At 35.8% G+C, this 20,433-nt stretch overlaps 2 protein-coding genes across 2 annotated transcripts; one reads left to right on the forward strand and one right to left on the reverse strand.

The window, feature by feature from the left end:
- The first annotated feature begins 6,133 nt into the window (after nucleotides 1-6,133).
- ABCG28 (ABC transporter family protein) lies at nucleotides 6,134-13,883 on the forward strand. The gene is made up of 14 exons (XM_085701906.1): nucleotides 6,134-6,530; nucleotides 6,647-6,723; nucleotides 7,452-7,748; nucleotides 8,325-8,388; nucleotides 8,473-8,619; nucleotides 9,109-9,143; nucleotides 9,618-9,691; nucleotides 9,856-10,715; nucleotides 11,084-11,380; nucleotides 11,636-12,130; nucleotides 12,210-12,358; nucleotides 12,511-12,800; nucleotides 12,886-13,025; nucleotides 13,268-13,883. The coding sequence occupies exons 1-14, from the start codon at nucleotides 6,301-6,303 to the stop codon at nucleotides 13,422-13,424; spliced, it is 3,312 nt and encodes a 1,103-aa protein (XP_085558032.1). The 5' UTR covers nucleotides 6,134-6,300; the 3' UTR covers nucleotides 13,425-13,883.
- On the reverse strand, nucleotides 13,826-19,431 carry LOC146930363 (ATPase GET3B-like). The gene is made up of 11 exons (XM_085701907.1): nucleotides 19,215-19,431; nucleotides 17,699-17,910; nucleotides 17,512-17,574; nucleotides 17,303-17,413; nucleotides 16,676-16,750; nucleotides 16,489-16,557; nucleotides 16,341-16,406; nucleotides 16,182-16,247; nucleotides 16,008-16,106; nucleotides 15,067-15,198; nucleotides 13,826-14,317 (listed from the first exon to the last, which is right to left on the reverse strand). The coding sequence occupies exons 1-11, from the start codon at nucleotides 19,327-19,329 to the stop codon at nucleotides 14,180-14,182; spliced, it is 1,146 nt and encodes a 381-aa protein (XP_085558033.1). The 5' UTR covers nucleotides 19,330-19,431; the 3' UTR covers nucleotides 13,826-14,179.
- Between the last annotated feature and the right edge of the window lie 1,002 nt (nucleotides 19,432-20,433).

The following is a 20,433-nucleotide window of genomic DNA, read 5'->3' on the forward strand; positions in this document are numbered from 1 at the left end:
TCATAAACAGGCTAGGCCAGGCCAAGGCCAAGCTTAAACAGGCTAGGTCGTAGGCCCCTGTAGGCCGGCCTGGCCTATTCCCAACCATACCCCAAAGTCTCATCTGAGTTAGGAGGCAATTTCTATAGATGTGCCATATGCGATTCTTAACTTTAGGTGGAATTTTGAGTCTCCAGATAAGTACCACCGACCACTCACTTTAAAATGGCTTGTACCAAGTAGTTTCTATATACAAAATCGATAAGCACTACATTCTGAGTACTCACCATTTTCTTCTCTCCTCCAAATCAATTTATCTTCCTTGACAAATGGGTAGAAAGGCGTATTTTGAATAAGAGAAACAATATATCGATAAAAAAATATAATTTAAAAAAGGAACGTTCCAACCTTTGTAATTTGGTAGCATATAGTTTGAAACAAGCAAATGAGTAAGAGGCAAATCTGCATCATATTGTGGAATAATAGAGCTACCATCTCTGTACCCAAAAAAAAAAAAATAGAGCTACCATCCAAGATCCAATTATTATACCAAACTAGAACAAAATCACCATCTCCAATACACCAATGACTTCCTACCTTTAGAATTAATTTAGACTTGCACATACTTCTCCAAACATAACTAAGCTTATGATCTAAGGTTACTTCAAGGAAATTGCATCTACGATAATACCTTGCTTTATAAAGTTTCCGATAAGAGAATTTGGCTTATTCATAATCTGCCAAACCCTATTTTCCTAACATAGCAAGATTAAAAGTAGACAGACTCTTAAAACTCATACCTTCATCCTTCTTATGCATAGAAAGTTTATTCCAAGACAACCATCAAATACCATTATCATTCACACCTGAATGACCCCACCAGAAAACATTCATTGTCTTCTCAATTTCATCACAAAGAGAAGCTGGAAGTGTGAAAAGACTCATAAAATAGGTTGGGATATCTTGGAGGACTGATTTGATCAACGCATCACACCCTACCTTCGAAAGACATTTTTTTCTCCAAGGAATAATTTTCCTCCAGATTCTGTCTTTGATAAAAGTAAACATTGATTTTTTATTTCTTTTGATCGCAGAAGGGAGCCCCAAATATTTTTCGGTTCGCAAAACTGTCTTGACACCAAGAATGTTTGCAATATTATCGTGTTCTGCCTGAGCAACATTCCTGCTGCAATTTTTTTTTGACTTTTGGAGATTCACAACCTGACCCAAAGCTCTTTAATACTCCCTCCGGTCTCATTTATAAGCAAATTTTGATCTTTTAGATTCATTCAATAAATGATGTATGCGGTCTATATTATAGACCACATTCATCATTTATTCAATGAACCTAGAAAGTGAAAATTTGCTTATAAATTAGACCGGAGGGAGTAGGTTTCTAGAATGGTCTCTTCATCTTCAAGGTTGGTTGTTATTAGCTATGAAAAAAACGAAGCAGTTGTCAGCAAATAAAGATGAGTTATGTGTTGGGTGAGTCCCTCCTCAAGTGGGACCACACACTTATTTAAGAAAGGAAAAAAAAAAGAAAAAAAAATATGTGTGTGTGTGTTTGGTCTAGGCCCACGTGACATGTGTGTGGTAGTATAAAAAGGGTTAAATTCCCTTGTTGTCAAAAACTGTGAGTGGCGAGAAAACAAGAGAGGTGCCGCACAGTGTTTGAGAAAATTGAGAGAGAGCAGTACGACATAAGAGGAAGATCTTATCGGTTCTGGTGACAAAAGTGTGTTCGGCAAACAATCTCTGTTTCGATTGAAATTTGAGTATGTTATTTTTGTTACCTAGTTTGATACTTAGATAATTTTTCTAAGTAGTTTTGTCTTCTCTTTGTGTTTGTTTGGGATACCTATTTAGGGTTTGCTCTCTGGTTGTTAGAATCACCATAGTTGATGATTATTTGATGATTGTCACTTCCTAGGGATTTAGAAAGACATTGATTGTAACCATTATTGTGATGGTGGAAGTTTTTGGCTGGACTAGGTCTCGTGGTTCTTATTCTCTCACATTGAGAGATGAGTTTTCCACGTTAACGTTATGGTGTTCTCATGTACAGTTTTTACTCCTTTTTTATTGTTGTTGTTGACTGCACTGGTAAATTGGATTGTTCAGGTTCCACAAAAAGAGATAGTTTAAGCTTCCGCATATTCTGCTTTGCGCACTCTGATCCCAACAACTGGTATATTGTTGTGTGCAAGTGTGAGTTATATGTCCCACATCGGATAGAAAAAAGGTTGAACACTTTATAAGTGAGAGGATCCATAAACCCATTGCCTTAAGGTTTTGGGTAAGAGTGTGGCGTCTCTCTCACTTGTGCGGTTGCTCTGGCCTGGATGTGGGCGGTCCCCCTGGCTCCCCTCGTGACCCAACAGTGGTATCAGAGTCGTGGTTTGACGAAGGGTTCGACCGACTCCTTGTGTCGAAAGTCTTCTTGACCAAGGGTGTTCAGGCGGCGGGTTCCGTTGTGCGGAGACAATGGCGGTACAAGTATAAGTGTATGTGGATGAAAGAACTTCTGCTTGAGGGGTGAGTATGATGAATTAATGGACTCACACTTGAGGGGGAGATTGTTGTGTGCAAGTGTGAGTTATATGTCCCGCGTTCGATAGAAAAGTGGAGGTTGAACACTTTATAAGTGAGAGGATCCATAAACCCATTGCCTTAAGGTTTTAGGTAAGAGTGTTGTGTTTCTCTCACTTGTGTGATTGCTCTTCCCTGGATGTGGACGATCCCCCTGGCTTCCCTCGTGACCCAACATTATGATAGGTGTGTTGTTGCAGATTTTCACCCCATTTTTGACTCCATTACCTTAATCTTTCCTTATAAGTATAGATAGACCCTCAACACACGTGATGAATAAATAAGGAGACAAGGGATCTTCTTATCTCAGCCATATTCCTGTATGATATGTCATGCTACATTTTCATTGACAAGAGCAATATAGTCAACAGTTTAAACACACATCATGATCCATCTAATCCATTGCATAGAAAACCCCATTTCCATCAACACCCCTCCGAGGTAATTATAGTCAATTATGTCATAGGCCTTACTTATATCAAGTTTAAAAGCCACATCTCCTAGTGTCCTTGTTACCTTGGATTTCATATTGTGAATTATTTCAATAGTTACCATAGCATTATCCAGGATAGATCTACCGGGCACCAATCCGGCTTTTGTACCAATTTTGTACACCTCTTTACATAGAGCTATAGGTCTCTTATCTTTCACGGATACTTGTACTGACACCACTTTGCAACTCATATTTATTTGCTTAGAGTCCAACTGACATGTCAGGCGTCGAACCAAAAAGTGCTTTTTATATATTAGAAATTGATCATGCAATGATGCCTGTAGTCTTGAAAAAAGGAAAATAAGTAAGAGAAAAATGCCTCGCAGTTTAGAAAAGACATAAAATTTTGCGTAAATGTCAAGATGGTTAGACATAATCAAGTCTTTAACCTTCTTTACTTCACTTGCCTCCCAACCCTCTAATGTTGGGTATGATTTGTCGTCAAGGACTGAATTGGACAGTGAGAAAATTGTAAGGAATCAAATTGAGTCTTTAGTCACAATAAATATTATATAAACTATTTTTTTTAAACATGATATCTAATCCAAGAATCGACTAATCTGAAGGGACTACTCCTACCGCCTAGTTGCGGGGGGCCCATTTAAATACAAGGCAAATCTCTATATAGACTTGTCAACCGAAATTGGCACCAAGGGGAATCAAACCTGAAACTTTGATAGGAGCTCACTCTAAGATCCCAAGTCAACCAGTAGGCCAAACCCAAATGGGTTAATATTACACGAACTTAAACTACAATAATTATTTTTTGAAAGAAAATAAGTAATATAGATTTTTAGGAGGAAAAGATAGAGGTATATAATATAAAAATTGAAATTAAGTGAATATTAAATATTATATATATTGCGCTACCAAAAAAACAGCAAGGGTTCACACTTCCACCTTGAGAATTCCTCATTTCTGCCTTTATGAGAGTCAAGTCTGTGGGTAAGAGACCCCCACCAGCCGGGTATCCCCCTCAAACTACAAGCCAGATTAGCTACTCGATAGTGAAACCTCCGTTCTCCCCTTCTAACAAAGGATTGCTCGAAGTCTGTGCCCTTAGTCCCGACGAGCTCCGCCCGACTGCCACTAAATAGGGGACTTTGGTCCTTTTCTTTTACGATATTGATCATTTGAGGTCATCGAAAGAATAACAAAAAATGGCTTGCAGCTCCTTCTGCTCATCCTCCATTTGTGGAAAGTACCCGTGATTCATTCCTTTTACTAGTAGCTCGTCAAGGTAGTTTTCTTTGCCTGCCCTCCACTCCTTTTGTGGGAAGGCCTTGGTTTCTCCTCCGGATCCCGTTTGTTGGTCATCGATAGGCAATCCAGAAAGAGAGATCGGGATTAAAAAGGTGGACGCCAGTAATTAAGCAGAAACCCAAGGGAAATCTCAATAAAAAGGGTCTCCGTTCACTCTTTGCCAGAGTAGTGCCGCATAAAAAGCAGCTCCCCCCCTTCGCTATAAGCAGAGTTCCGGGGGTATTTGCCCCTGGTCTTCCCTTTCATATATATTTGGATGAGTCATAACATCGTCATAAAAAGAAATTGGAGAAAATTTGATATAAGGACCAATTGTTAGATTTAATTTTTTGTAAATAATTCGGTATCCGAAGTTTTGTTGGATAAGTATTCATCATTTGATCGTTTAATGTAACATCCTTATTTATTAATTTTGTTAAGTCTGCAGCAATTTAACCTAATATTTTCTCGCTCTTTTGTTGTATTAGGTTAGCAGTAATTTAACCTAACAACCTAGACTTTTGACCCGTGCGTCGCACGGGTTTTCTCGACTATAATAGAGACTAATAAATAATCTTTAACCCGTAAGATCATTGATATGGTAGAAAATATTTTCTTCAAAAAAAAAGGCAAGCGGATAGGAATGAAATTGGTGTGCAATGCATTTTTTTATATGGAATTTGTTAGGTTAAATAATTGCAAACCTAATAAAGCAAATGAGCGGGAAAAAAATTAGGTTAAGTTGCTGCAGACGTAACAAAATTAATAAATAAAGACCCGTGCGTCGCACGGGTTTTCTCGTCTATAATAGAGACTAATAAATAATCTTTAACCCGTAAGATCATTGATATGGTAGAAAATATTTTCTTCAAAAAAAAAGGCAAGCGGATATGAATGAAATTGGTGTGCAATGCATTTTTTTAGATGGAATTTGTTAGGTTAAAAAATTGCAAACCTAATAAAGCAAATGAGCGGGAAAAAATTAGGCTACCCTAATTTCCATGCAAACTCGGCTACCCTAATTTTATTAATGCATCGCACCAATTTCATTCCTATCATGTTGCCTTTTTTTTGACAATATTTTCTACACTTATTTAATACGTTTACAAACAGAATATCCTAATTTCCATGCAAACTCGGCTACCCTAATTTTATTATAATACAACCCAATGAGAAATATTATATATGCAACCCGGGCAACGCCGGGTAAATAAGCTAGTTATTTTTTATATTTAATCATTTTGAAGTAAATTTAAGTTTACCAACAAGATACTATTACCCAACAAAATTTCAAGTTACCCACAAAATTTCCTTATTTTTTATATAAAAAAAAAAAGAAATAAACTAAAAAACCATTTATTTTTGTGGGAAAAAAAAGGGATACATAAATCTAATCCAATAAAAAATAAAAAGAGACAAAAAGATCAAATCTACATTTGATTCTTAGGATTACAATGTATGAAGACCCATTTTGACAATTTAGAACTCACTTAGTTTGGTCTAAGAGAAGGAAAATTTAAGAATAAACAACCAATTTTTTTTAATCACATGGGGTTGAATATATGACAAAATTTAATAATCAATCATAATTAGAAAAAATTGACTAGTATGGTACGAGGTTTTGGTAGTGTGTCATTTTGAGAAAATGGTGACATTTGTCTTATCTTTAATTATACCATGAATGTAATTCATATGTTTTTTTTTTGTATAATTCATTGATGTATATTTGTTTGATTTGATACAAGCAAATGTTGCTCCCTCATACATCGCCATCTCTTCCTCCTTGCCGCCATTTCTTCATAGGAAAAACCGAAATTCCAGCTCTTGTTCTTTCTCTCTCTTTCCCTGTCGTCTCTGTCCATGTTTCTCAATCCATGTTCTTCATGAATCTCTATGTTTCTGTCTTTGAATTTCACCTTTTATCATGTTAATAATAAATCTTCCAAATTGTAAATAAATAAACCAAAAAAAATAAAAATATTTCTGATGCCAAAATGAACGAAAGAGATAGAATAAGGAAACATGGTTTTGTTGTTATAATATTTGTTGTATTTGTGGGGCCACAACTAGTTTCTTGTCAAAAAAGCAATGATGGTGGTGATGTTGGTGGTTCAGGTGCTGGTCTTGAGATATTTGCCCAAGAAATGTATAATAGCATGTCAGGTTATACATCTGTTTTCAAGGGTGCAATCAAGAAAGAATTGGGTTATTGCATACTTGATGTGTGAGTCACATGGTTAAATATGTTTCTTTTCTCACAAATTTTCAAATAGGTACCTTTGTCTCTCTTAATTCTTATATATTGATGATTCAAATATGTGTTTTTTGTTTTCCTTTTAGGGATGCTGATTGGGATGGTGCCTTCAATTTCACCAAAGATCTTACATTTTTGACCATGTGTGCTCAAGAAATGAAAGGTACTTAAATTCAATCCATTTGGAGAACCCTTTTTCTTGCATTTCAAGTTTTTAAAATACGGTATGCAACTGCGATTGTGACCGCGATGTCATGTTCATTTTTTCGTCTCCACCACTTGCATCGCAACCATGATTGTGTCTACATATATTTGACCGTAATTCTCACCAATATCATTTGTCTAGACAATGCAATTTTCTGCATGTACATAATTTAAAACCTTGATATTAATATGCCCATATCACTATTGAGAATGATCACACATACACAAGACGAAGAATAGGGTCGACCTGGTACTCTCAAGTTTGGCCAGCCACAGCCACGCAATGCGACACTGATTAGTCATAGGTTTAAAGCTTTAAGATACACTTGATATTGGATAGAAAAAGAAGAATACATTTAATCTTGCAAAGTGTGTAGGGATTAATTGTAGTTTTTGCATTGAAATTTTTCGTACACTATATATGTTATCAATTTTTTGACAGTATCATTATGTAATTGTTTTATGAATCTCTAATGCCCTCAAACAATGAATTTGAAAGGTGAGCCTCAGAACCATCTCAAAGTCAATATCCAAAGATGATGAATGAGTACGATAGAGTGAAGTATTTATAGGAGTGAGTTGGAGTAACTAACTCCCTAACAAACTTGTTTGCTCTCCAAGCTATCTAGATAACTTGCTCTCCAAGTTATCTTCACACTATGTTCTAATAGGTGAAACTATTTTCAGGAGATATTACACAAAGGATGTGCACAGCAGGAGAAATAGAAGCCTATGCCAGAAGTTTTGTTTCAGGGGACAAAGACAAGTCTGCAGGGTCTGGAAAAGCCAAAGCAAACTTCTTGAAGCCTAACATAAACTGTAATTTGAGTTCTTGGGTTAATGGATGTGAACCTGGTTGGGGATGCAAAGCTAATCAGAAGGTTGATCTTGATAGTAAGAAGAAGGAAATACCTGTTAGATCTGCTGATTGCAAACCTTGTTGTGAAGGGTTCTTTTGTCCTCGCGGCATCACCTGCATGATACGTAAGCATATAAGCTTATTCAATACAATATTACAACCATCGATCACAACGCTCAAAATGAATCCTCTCCAGTCGGTTTTATGGTGCAGTCGCTTTCTCTCTTAATCTAGTGGTCTGCAGCGACTGCACCATAAAGTCATCCGCAAAGAATCCAAGTCCTTACAAAACTATATGTATATTGATTTCATTTTGCTTATGTATTTGTGTTCATTCTTAATTGTGCTCTTTCACTCCACTATACTACTTGTTAAGTATGACTCATATTCGTTGATGAGCGAGCATACGCGCCGGTGTAATGCAGTATTTAATGTGATTGTATTATTTAAACAAAGCTTAGTACTTTGAAACCCTAATTTATAGCATAATAGAAAAAGTACAACAGCCACTCTACTGTCAAAACGTAGACCTAGCCGGCTGAACTCTGAACAATCGTTGCATTTTTGTGCATTTACTTTATTACTTTAGAACCGGATTCGCCAACTCCAAGCAAACAAAAACTACATCTCATTTATAGTTATGAAACTTATTATGTTCTCAATATGTTCTAACTATATTTTTTTTGTTGTCTTTATTGAAGCTTGTCCTTTGGGCGCTTATTGTCCGCGTGGGGAACTAAATAAAACCAGTGGAATATGTCAACCGTAAGTACTTCCCTTTTAGTTCCATTCGTTGTGCATTCTTATTTTTGGCAAACTTTAATATTTATCAGCAGAGTCAATCTGCAGATATCGTTATCAGTTACCTCCTGGAAAAGATAACCATAGTTGTGGAGGAGCAGATATTTGGGCGGACATTACAAGTAGTAGTGAGGTATTCTGTTCAGCAGGATCATACTGTCCATCTACAACCATAAAAAATCCATGCAGTAGAGGGTATTCATATTTTTCCCTCAACTTCTACTTCCAACATTAATTTGTTCATAAATCTATCATTTTTTTTAATGGCAAATGTTAGTATGTTAGTGATTGTTATGTTAGCATTTTTCACCTTGCCAGGATACGAACCCTGAACCTTTAACTCGTCAACTCCTTTAATCCCTTAGATCAAACCAGTAGTAACCACCCAACTTGGTTTCTCACTGTCTATATCATGGTTTTATATTGCGGTTGCAGTCGTGATTGCACTGCAAACCTTTAAATTGTGAAAAAAATACTACTGTTGTGGAACCTCAAAATCTGTTATATCGCAGCCACAATAATGGTTGCATTGTAGACGGCAATTTAAAACTATGGCCTATATATTATTTCACTACACTTTTTTTCAATACTTTCCCCTTTTCTTATTGTTTGATCTAATATATGTAATAGTCACCTTTCATATATTGTTCTTTTGAGATACTTTTATTTCTATATGAATTGCAGGTCTTACTGCAGAACAGGTTCTACAGCTCAAGAGAGTAAGTGTGTCCAAATCTGTTACATGATTTACTTTATTTTTGTGAACTGAATTTAATAGCAATCTTATTCTTCTTTTTTCTCTAGCAATTATATATCTTGTAACTTCAGAGTGAGTTTTTAGGTGATTGATCAAGTATTAATGGTGTGTTTTTATTGTGTATTTGGTCCAAAACAACAACACTGGTTGTTGTAATATGTAGCGTCAACACTTTAGATTGAAGACTATTTGGTGACCGACATGTGTCAGTGTCGTGTCTGTAGTTAAAATGTGTAAACAAAAAGTAATCTCATGTGAAGACTTTAAAATTGGCAAACATGTTAATGTTTACTCTTAAAAGAAACCCTTTTCTAATACTTGAAGTATCTAGTATAGATATCCTTTTACAATGGATGTGAAGGCTGATTTAATTTATGTATTGTAAGATAATAATTCCATTGACCCTTTCTATTTTCTTGATTTTTGTCTTCCTCAGGATGTTTTAAGCTAGCAAGTTGTGAGCCTAAGTCAGCAAATCAAAACATTACTGCATATGGTCTCCTGGTTTTTGTGAGTAATCTTTGAACTTTTTATTTTATATAGTAATTTATGCTCACATAAGTTCCATATCTATTACATATATACATGAAACAACCAATCTTTTGTTTTAGATCTTTTTCAATGATACTTGATATCATTCACATAAAGAACTGACTATTCAATTTTTGATGTAGGCCGGCTTGTGTTTTATGCTGATTATCATATACAACTGTTCTGATCAAGTTCTTGCGACTCGAGAAAGAAGACAAGCAAAATCAAGAGAAAGGGCTGCTGCAAGTGTAAGAGAAACACAAGCGCGCGAAAAATGGAAAACTGCAAAAGATATGGCTAAAAAGCACGCATCAGGACTACAATCACAATTATCGCGTACATTTTCTCGCAAAAAAACAACGAAGATGACAGATTTCAAAGGTGTGTTACCACCTATGGGACCTGGTGCATCAAAAGCGAAGAAAAAGGATAAAAACAACCTCTCAAAAATAATAAATGATATTGAGCAAGATCCTGATAGTCAAGAAGGGTTCAATGTGCAAATAGGAGACAAAAATGTCAAAAAGCAAGCACCAAGGGGTAAGGCGTTGCATACTCAGAGTCAAATTTTTAAGTATGCATATGGTCAGATTGAAAAAGAAAAGGCGATGCAGGAACAAAATAAGAACTTAACATTCTCTGGAGTGATTTCAATGGCTAGTGACATTGATATAAGGAAAAGGCCTACAATTGAGGTTGCTTTTAAAGACTTGACACTCACTTTGAAAGGGAAAAACAAACATCTATTAAGATGTGTGACCGGTAAGTTACATCCCGGTCGAGTTTCTGCAGTCATGGGACCGTCTGGGGCTGGTAAGACAACATTTCTTTCTGCGTTAACTGGAAAAGCAGCTGGGTGCCACACAACTGGTCAAGTTCTTGTAAATGGTCAGGAATCGTCTATTCGATCCTTCAAGAGGATCATTGGCTTTGTTCCACAAGATGATATTGTCCATGGCAATTTGACAGTGGAGGAGAATCTATGGTTTAGTGCCAGATGCAGGTATGCCACATCGAAATCCATCACTTATTCTCTTGTCGCATTCTGCATGTTAACTAGTACAGCGATGTCAATCCCAAATCGCGGAAATTAGCAACTTTTTCAAATTGCGCTACACAACATTGCTATAGCATCACTATATCCGCTATTTGACAACAATTTTTATTAAATAGCATATCGCGAAACAATAGTGATTTGTTCAAATTTCGCTATGCAGTAGTCTCTATTTGACAACACTTAAGACATACTTAAAGTGGTATTTGTTTAGCCTAGCCTACTCATTCATGTGCCTTTCATAAGAGAATATATGTTCTTTGTAACCACCATTGTTTATTCTCCTCTCACCTTTTACTACATTTATGCCATTGTAGACTCTCAGCCGATCTACCGAAAGAAGAGAAAGTGTTGGTGGTTGAAAGAGTCATTGAATCCTTGGGTCTGCAGGCAATAAGGGATTCTTTGGTTGGGACAGTGGAGAAACGAGGAATCTCTGGAGGTCAAAGGAAGAGAGTAAACGTCGGATTAGAAATGGTTATGGAACCTTCCCTTCTAATTTTAGATGAACCTACATCCGGTTTGGACAGCTCATCTTCTCAGTTACTTCTTAGAGCACTTAGACGCGAGGCTCTTGAAGGAGTGAACATATGCATGGTCCTTCACCAACCGAGGTAACTTTCAATAGAAAATGCTAACAAGTACTATGTGGACATCAAGAATGATAATTGCTATATCAACACACTCACTAACCCTCTTTCAACAATAATCTCTATCATTAATTAAAATTCATTATAATCTCACTATGAAGGAGTAAATATGAAAACAGTTATTTCATAGAAATCTAAATGAATCTTGAGTTATACACTAGTGCCATGCAAACAAAATTAATATAAGCATTTTGTTTACTTTTTTCATGTGATGTGCAGTTACACATTGTTCAGAATGTTTGATGATTTTATACTGCTAGCTAAAGGAGGTCTTACAGTGTATCATGGACCTGTGAACAAAGTAGAAGAATACTTCTCTGGCATGGGAATTGTTGTACCTGACCGTGTCAACCCACCAGATTACTACATTGACATTTTAGAGGGAATAATAAAACCAAGTGCAAGCTCAGGAGTGACCCATAAACAACTACCAGTTAGATGGATGCTTCATAATGGATATTCCGTGCCTATGGATATGCTGCACCTAATTGAAGGAATGTCTGCTCAAGCTGGTAGTATTCCAACACAAGGAGCACCTAACCCTAATGCAAAGCTTACGGCTGCACCCTCTTTTGCTGGTGAACTTTGGCAGGATGTGAAATGCAACGTTGAGATGAAGAGAGACAACCTTCAACTCAACTTCTTAAATTCAAACGATTTGTCCAATAGAAATACACCTGGATCTTTCACACAATATAGATACTTTCTTGGAAGGCAAGTCACGAGTCAGGATATTTCAGCTAATTGTCATCAAAAGTTGATTTTTTATTTGATCTTAATTGGTTCCATGCAGAGTTGGTAAGCAGCGGTTGCGAGAAGCTAGAACACAAGCTGTAGATTTTCTGATTTTGCTGCTAGCCGGTGTTTGCTTAGGAACACTTGCCAAAGTGAGCGATGAATCGTTTGGAGCAACTGGTTATACATACACCGTAATAGCAGTATGTAAGTTTCACCCGAATTTGTTAGGGCCTAGTTACTATCAAAATATGTTTTAACTTTTGGTTACAAAATTGGCACCTTATATTCAACCTGTTTTCTCAAACTAAACATACCCTCAACACTTCATTGTGACCTAATAATGTCTTTATTTACAGCACTCCTTTCCAAGATTGCAGCTCTGAGATCATTCTCATTAGATAAGTTGCATTATTGGAGAGAAAGCGCTTCGGGGATGAGTAGCCTCGCTTACTTTCTCTCAAAGGATACGGTTGACCATTTTAGTACAATTATCAAACCTCTGGTTTACCTCTCCATGTTCTATTTCTTCAACAATCCAAGATCATCTTTCACAGATAACTACATTGTTCTACTATGTTTGGTATACTGTGTCACTGGCATAGCTTATGTGTTGGCAATCTTTCTTCAACCAGGTCCAGCCCAGCTGGTAAGCATTTCAACCATAGTTAGTTGATGTGGTCATGCCTTACTCACTCTTAGTTACCAGCTATTTCTTGTGTTATGATATGCAGTGGTCAGTGTTACTACCAGTAGTTTTGACTCTCCTAGCAACTTATGATAATGAAGAGGATAGCAAATATGTGAAATTTCTATCTGACTTGTGCTACACCAAGTGGTCTCTTGAAGCATTTGTTATATCAAATGCTAAGAGGTTTGGATTCTGATCTATGCTCGCTCATATGCTGATTTAATATGTAGCACTGATACTTCAGACTTAAGACATGTATGAGTGTCAAACACGTTTCGATGTCTACCACGGACAGTCGTGATTATATACAATCACTTCTAATTTATCAATGTCCATGAGTCAGTGTCTGTATTTGTGATTCATATTTGATCTATGTCTAGACTTATTTATGCTGACTAATTTATGACTTTTTTGTTGCCATGTAGATATTCCGGAGTTTGGTTAATAAGCCGATGTGGTGCACTCCACTCATACGGCTATGATCTCAAACATTGGTACCAATGTTTAGTACTCCTTGTTGTCACGGGAATAATCAGTCGAATGCTTGCATTTTTTTGTATGATAACCTTCCAGAAGAAATAGTTTCGGCATTCAATCCCTCTGGTTTTTTATTTGGACAGACTAAAGACTATACATGTCCAAGACTCTGGCTGGTGCTACAACTCATGAGTCATGAACTGTGCTCACCACCTAGTAAAGCAATGTGACGTGTGTTGTATCCAGGTATAGAAATAGAAGATTATCAGAGCGAGTTCGACAAAAATTGTTAGATGTGGATAAAGTAGCATTAGACTTCCTTAGAAGATACCTTTCTCACTAATTGTTGTTTTCAATGCAATTCTTAGTTTCTTATATGCTTCAACGGCAAGCTCAGCATAACACAGTATAGTTCAACAGTTTTTTAGTTTAACAAAATCATTCAATCCTACACCAATTGGTTTGGTGGTGACAGCAGCCAAATGTATGATATCACACTATCAATGTATCTATAAATTATTCTATTTTTTCAATAAAGATATGCATGAATTGCTAGTTGTAACATGCATTTGTTGCCTTATCAGATAGTACCATTCATTAAACAAGAAAAGAGAGACTAACATCTAAAACATAAAGTAGATAATTTAACAAACTGTTAGTACCCCATTTCACTGCTTGAAAGAATGCTAGAGTAGTCGCTAAACTTCCTAAATTTTTTGAACAGCATCTCTATAATGTGATCCACGTTCCTGACTTGAAAGAATGCTAGAGTAGTCGCTAAACTTCCTAAATTTTTTGAACAGCATCTCTATAATGTGATCCACGTTCCTGAAATTCGTGAATTATCTACGATGTAAGTTTTATCTCCAAAGCTTATCTCCCATGAATGTAAGAGCTGGAACACCCCTTATTTCCATATCCACCAAGGGTGCCTGGCATAATCTCAATCCACCAAGTTCTGGATCATTGTGGATAGTTTCAATTGCGCGCATTTGATCCTGTATTTGAATCAACCAGCAAAGTTTGTTTATATAATACCCTATTCAGTTCCTTGTGTAAGCAATTATCAGAATACTACTATATTTACATGATTAGAGTAATAAATTTAAACATCTTTTGAAGTGTTAAATACAAGGTACAACATATTGAGGCTACTACGACTTGCAAACTGAACTGTGAAAATCAACGTATCATTATCACTGGAACCAGCTTTTTGTAAGGTTCTTATAGCAAGCACTAGGATTCAAATTGATAAGACATGTTCCCTAAAATTGTAGTATTGTATCAACTTAGTCCTCTATTGTATCAATATTTCAAAATGATCGCTGAAATTGCAAAATGTTAATCAGGTTTGTACCCCCATTGGTATTTGCAGGACTTATAATGGCATTAAGTTGGCAGAGTGAAAGATGCATTTGAAAATAAGTGAATGATTTTAGGAGTGTGTTCGACAACAGATCTGAATAAAAGGACGAACAGGATTAACATTTTGCAATTCTAAGGATCATTTTGAAATATTGATAATATGAGTGACTAGGTTGATACAATCCTACAATTTCAAGGGCAAAATTGGATTTTTCATGTATCATATACTCTGTCTTCCCAAAATCTGCAATCCTATAATTTATTGCTTAGGTAATAACTAATGAAACCTAAGAATTTTTTTATATTTTAATACAACAATCAAAACAAAATTCTAACAAAAAATGATCGATCAATAATAGATGGACGAATAATTTCTGATTACCTTTACTTTCATCGAACAAAACTTGCAGCTCGTTGTAGGAGGTAAGACCTGATTAACGATTAGTCTTTTAACAGGTACACTATCGTTCTTTAAGGATGCATGTAACCTTGATGATTCACTAATTGCCATAACCTTGAAGAGATCATAATCAAACAATCACAATGGGAAATGTAAAAATTGTATATAGATAAACTAAAATAACGGTAATAAAAGAGGTAAAAGACAGACAAAAAGTATTTTACAATCAGATTTGAGGACAATAAAGCAAGCCCATTTGATAAATTTTGCTAGAGATATTAATTACGGTTGAACGCGATGCATTTCATAAAACACTGCCACATTCTAACTCATGCTTGATTAGCAGAATTAACCAAGTCTTAGCTCATGATGTTCAGCTAGAACCGCATGATACAAAGCCTTATGCCAAACAACAATGCATGAATTTTGGTAGGCCAGATCAAATGTTTTCTGGAATGCATAACCAGAAACTACCAAAATAAATTATGATAACTGACATTGTAGGTCGTCAACACAAGACTTTTCAAAGCATAGTTTAGTTGTCTACAACATGACATGGCTTGCTCAAAAATATTCACAGGGACTGCCTTTTTCCTCTAAAAATAAATTAATTTTTAAGTCTTTTAGTTGTTTAAGTTCTGAAAATATAAATTTAAAATTTACTAACTTAAAAGGCTTCTATTTCAAAAATTGCATGCACATGATAAAAATTCAAAGCTACTTATTAAAATCTGAAAGATCAAATTTGGTTATCCAAAAACGTATCAGTAAATGACACTTCAGAGTCTTTGACCCGAAAATGAAGAAGTAACACTAAGAACATGACACAAATTAATGCCGATCACCAAGAATTTTTGTTTCAACTTTAATATTTCAATTCCAGTCGACTATAAGCAGTCTTGAGAACAGAAGTTTCACATTACCGTAGGAATCGTCACTATTATGAATTCGGTAGTGTCTGGATCATGGAAAAGATCCCGTATTTTTGCCACTCTCTCCTTGAGCCTTTCAAGTTTGTCTAACTACAAGTTCAAATACAAAATAATTAGAATTTTGAAAAGGGAGAATAATATTATTATAAAAACAGAATAGCTTACAGGATTGTTTTGAGGCTGTTCTTTTCCCAACAAGGATTTGAAGACTGAACCTAATTTCATCTTCATCTGGACAGAGCAATTGATTTAGTAAAATTCTAGTAGAGAGGAAGATGATCAAGCCTAGTTAAATATAAAGTTGATTGTGGATATGAATTATACCTTCATAAGTTTGCCTATCGATCCATCCAAGAAGTCAGGCAATGATAGTAGCCGAAGTGTATGACCCTATTGAGATATTCATAAACAATCATATTTTTTCCTAAGTTTTCATATACACGTTGTAAAAGAAATAATAATTGTTACGGACCGTTGGTGCTGTATCAAAAACGATCCGACTGAACATACTATATTCTTCAGACTCAAGAAATTGCATCACCTGAATCAAAACAGCATAATCAGGAAACATAAACAAAGCACATTTTTCATGCTGTGCTTAATATCCTCAATGCTTGTATTTAAAATACATAAATAAGTAAATAAACAATTCTACATGCCTTAGCAATTGCAATGATTTCATCTGTTCCAGGTGGAGGAGTGTGCAACAGCTCTTCAAGATTAAGGTCCCCTAACTACAGCAACGTCATTAGCAAGATAAGTGAATATTAACAACATTTAATCTAAAGTCATTGCAGCACCAAACTTTTAAAACAATGTCTAAAATTTCAAGAAACTTGCTTCAAAGATCTAACAATTTCTAATTTGTCTTTAGTAATAGTCAATAGTAGCCGAGGACCTGTGGTAAAATGTTACTTTTATCTTAATAGGGGTTAAATATAAATCAACAAATCGTTTGCTACTTTCATCAAGTGATCATTTGTTGGTTGATCGTATAAATACATAACTATAAAAAGGCACAAGCAAATATCAGAACTGAATACTATTATATAGTATATGTTCCGACAATAACAGAACAAACTAGATAAAAAAAAAAGAATAATCATATCATATGCAAGGTTTGAAAAACAGTCAAGGACCGTTTTTCATGTTTCTGCGACTATATTGCTACCACAATATAAGGGATCACAACTTCTATGCAACTGTAGTTAAAAAAACCTTAATCATATGCATACAAAGATGAACAAATACACTCAAAAGCACTCAAAACTAAATGTACAAACTACCTGGTCAGCAACCGCTCCAAGTCCCATGCTTTGCATCAAACTCTTAGCACCCCCACCTCCAAGTTTTTGACCCGCTGTCCGGAATTCTTCCATCGATTTATCAGGGTTTATCTGTCAACAAACAATCCAAGGTTCAATACAAAACAACAACATTAAGTGCAGCAAAACACCAACAAAGCAATATCAAATTGTTAAATAAAAAATATTACCTCAAGAGCATATAACGGAGAATTCACTCCTTCAACCGGAACAAGCTTTCCTCCTGTCAAATCCTAATCGAAACATAAATTTTTATACAACATTCCAGCATAACAAAACTACTGAAGAAAAAAAATCTCTAAAACCTATCAAAAACGGTTCGAGTTCATATTTTTTTTGTGGCGCATTAGTAAGTACCTGAGCAAAAGAATCACTTAATGAATGAGCAGGATCAGTTGAAACCACCATAGTGGGGTGTCCATGATTTGCAAATTTGACAGCAAGAGAAGCAGCACAGCTTGTTTTCCCAACACCACCTTTCCCACCAAGCATGTAATACCTCCTTTCCTTCTCTCTCACCATCTCATCGAATCCACAAACACTTTCTGCTACATTTCCTATCCATCTCGCTGCATTTCACACATACTCAATCACTCCCTCTATTCCTTTCGAACTAAATAACTGTTTCTAATTATTTGTCATTTTCAGAGTTCAAAACATTATTTATTATTGGTTTAAATATGATTCTAGTCCCTGCAATTATAGTTTTTTTTGCTTGGATTCAATCCCCACAAATTCAAAAATTATTGCTTTTAGTCCTTGAGTCAGCTTATTGGGGCACAAGGCGTGATTTTATTGCGTCACATATGACGTCAGAGATTAACAACAACAACTTTTTAATTTGCAAGGACTGAATTAACCAAAAAACTTACCGTCACAAATATAATAAAAAAAAACATTATATTTGCAGAAACTAGAATCATATTTAAACCACTATTGTTATATCAATAATAAGCTTAACTATCTCTTACACATCTGTTTGACTAAAAAAGACATACATGGTAACTGTCACTTTCTCACGAGCTTATAGCTTATTTTTACTAGCTTATAGCGTTTTTTGATAAGCTAATTCAAGTAGCTTATAGTTTATAATTTAGGCTTAATAGCAGTTTTAGCCCCCTAACTTTTCCAAAGTTGCGATTTTGGCCCCCTAAGAAAAAAACTACAAAACCGCCCCCTAAGTTTTGCACCTGTGCCAGTTTTGGCCCCCAAGGCCAATTTTGACTCGGTCTACGCTGACGTAACACCCTAAGTGAGGTGCCACGTGTTTTTTTATTTTTTTTACCAAAAATTGGTCTTGGGGGCCAAAACTGCTACAGTTGCAAAACTTAGGGGGTGATTTTGTAGTTTTTTTTTTCTTAGGGGGCAAAAACTGTTATGAAGCCTATAATTTATATCCCAATTTTACCCTAGTAGCCTCAATTGAAAAAATAAATAAATATTAAGTAAATATATTGTTTATATCATTTCATACTTATAAGCTAGTTTAACAAATAATTCTACCAAATGCTACAAATTTAATCAACTAGCTCATCCGATATGAACTATAAGCTCATCCGCTGTAAGCTACCATATCAATATTAGCTATTTTTTACCAAACAGAGCCATAGAAAATTAGGTACAAAAAAAATTCAATAAAAAGTAACAAAATTCACTCATTTCATTGGTTTATGCAAAATAGACTTAAACTTCACTTTAAAGGAACCGAGTTCATAATTCACTCTTTCTGAAAACAAAAGTCACTGAATTATTCATAACCATATGCATGCATTGATACCCCTTTAAGCTACATAACCCTAGAAAATTCTGTAATTTTCGTGAAAGCTTTTCAATTATTATTATGATCATCGTTATGATATGAAATTTGAAATACCTTGAGATAAAGCTGGGAGAATGAAAGGTGTTTGATGCAACGAAGAGGAAGTGATGTTGCGTAGAAGAGAGGAATTCTTTTGGGTCTTGAGAATGTGACCAAGCAGCGCCGCCATTGTTCTAAGAGTTTACAGAAACAGAGAAGCTATGAGAGAGAACAACGCAACTTTTTTCTTTTGGGGTTTAAGTTGGGTTTAAGTTTAGGGTACCCCACTTCACTTGTAAAAGATGATCGTTTATTTCATTTTTTTTAAGAGGAAAATGAATCATATCATCGTGTTGAAGGCATTTGATTACCATCAAATTATGTTTATTTTTACCCCAATGGTTTTTTATTACTTCATTTTTTTTTTTTTTGAGTGATATTGATCTTTTCTAAAGGTTTGATTGGTAAAATCAATAAACTAGCTTAGGGAGTGGTTATGGTGCATAAGGAAATCTTTATGCACCATGCATAAATCCCAACATAATTGCTTCCTACACCCCCAAACGCGAAAACAAACTGAATCATCACCGTCGTTCATCATCATCACCACTGGAATCTTCAATCTCATCATCAACACTGTCGTTCATCATCATCACCGTACCGGAATGCCAAAACCATTTTGTTGTGGAAATGGTTTCTGTGAGTTGTACTCCAAACCCATTTTTCTGTGGAAATGGTTTCCAGAATCTTCAATCTCATCATCAACACCGTCGTTCATCATCATCACCGTCATCACCATACCGGAATGACAAAACCATTTTGCTGTGGAAAACCATTAGATGTACTTAATGGTTTCCAGCAGTTGTACTCCAAAACCATTAGATGTACTTAATGGTTTTCTTTGATCCAACAGGGTGCAATTGAAAACAGAACCGCCGGAAATCAGTACTCTATAAAGGTACGATGAGCTTCGCCGGTGAAATTGGAAACAGAACCGCCGGAAAACAGGATCGGAGGACGAATCGGAAAACAGAATCGCCGGAAAACAGAATCGCCGGAAAACAGAATGGGAAAAACAGAATCGGAAAACAGAATCAGATTCGCGTCGAGGATGTTGATATCGTGAGAAGGGAAGAGATTGAGGTTTCTAATTAGATTCTTCGCAATCTCATCGTTGATGGTAGCGGCGGAGGATGACGGTGGGGACCACAGGAGAAGCACAACCGCAACAGAGAACCACAACGTCATCGTCTTCATGGTGGTGTTGCTTTGCGTGCAAATGAAAAAAATGAAA

The sequence above is a fragment of the Medicago sativa genome, chromosome 4, assembly GCF_051527215.1.
Source record: "Medicago sativa cultivar Bolivia chromosome 4, Bolivia_mono, whole genome shotgun sequence".
Classification (NCBI taxonomy): domain Eukaryota; kingdom Viridiplantae; phylum Streptophyta; class Magnoliopsida; order Fabales; family Fabaceae; genus Medicago; species Medicago sativa.

Coding starts and splice junctions, on each gene's coding strand:
- ABCG28 (XM_085701906.1), top strand. CDS start 6,301: ATGAACGAAAGAGATAGAATAAGGAAACATGGTTTTGTTGTTATAATA. Junction 6,724..7,451: donor GTGTGCTCAAGAAATGAAAG/GTACTTAAATTC, acceptor AACTATTTTCAG/GAGATATTACACAAAGGATG. Junction 12,359..12,510: donor ATACACCGTAATAGCAGTAT/GTAAGTTTCACC, acceptor CTTTATTTACAG/CACTCCTTTCCAAGATTGCA.
- LOC146930363 (XM_085701907.1), bottom strand. CDS start 19,329: ATGGCGGCGCTGCTTGGTCACATTCTCAAGACCCAAAAGAATTCCTCT. Junction 17,414..17,511: donor CTCCGTTATATGCTCTTGAG/GTAATATTTTTT, acceptor GTTTGTTGACAG/ATAAACCCTGATAAATCGAT. Junction 16,248..16,340: donor CGATAGGCAAACTTATGAAG/GTATAATTCATA, acceptor TGCTCTGTCCAG/ATGAAGATGAAATTAGGTTC.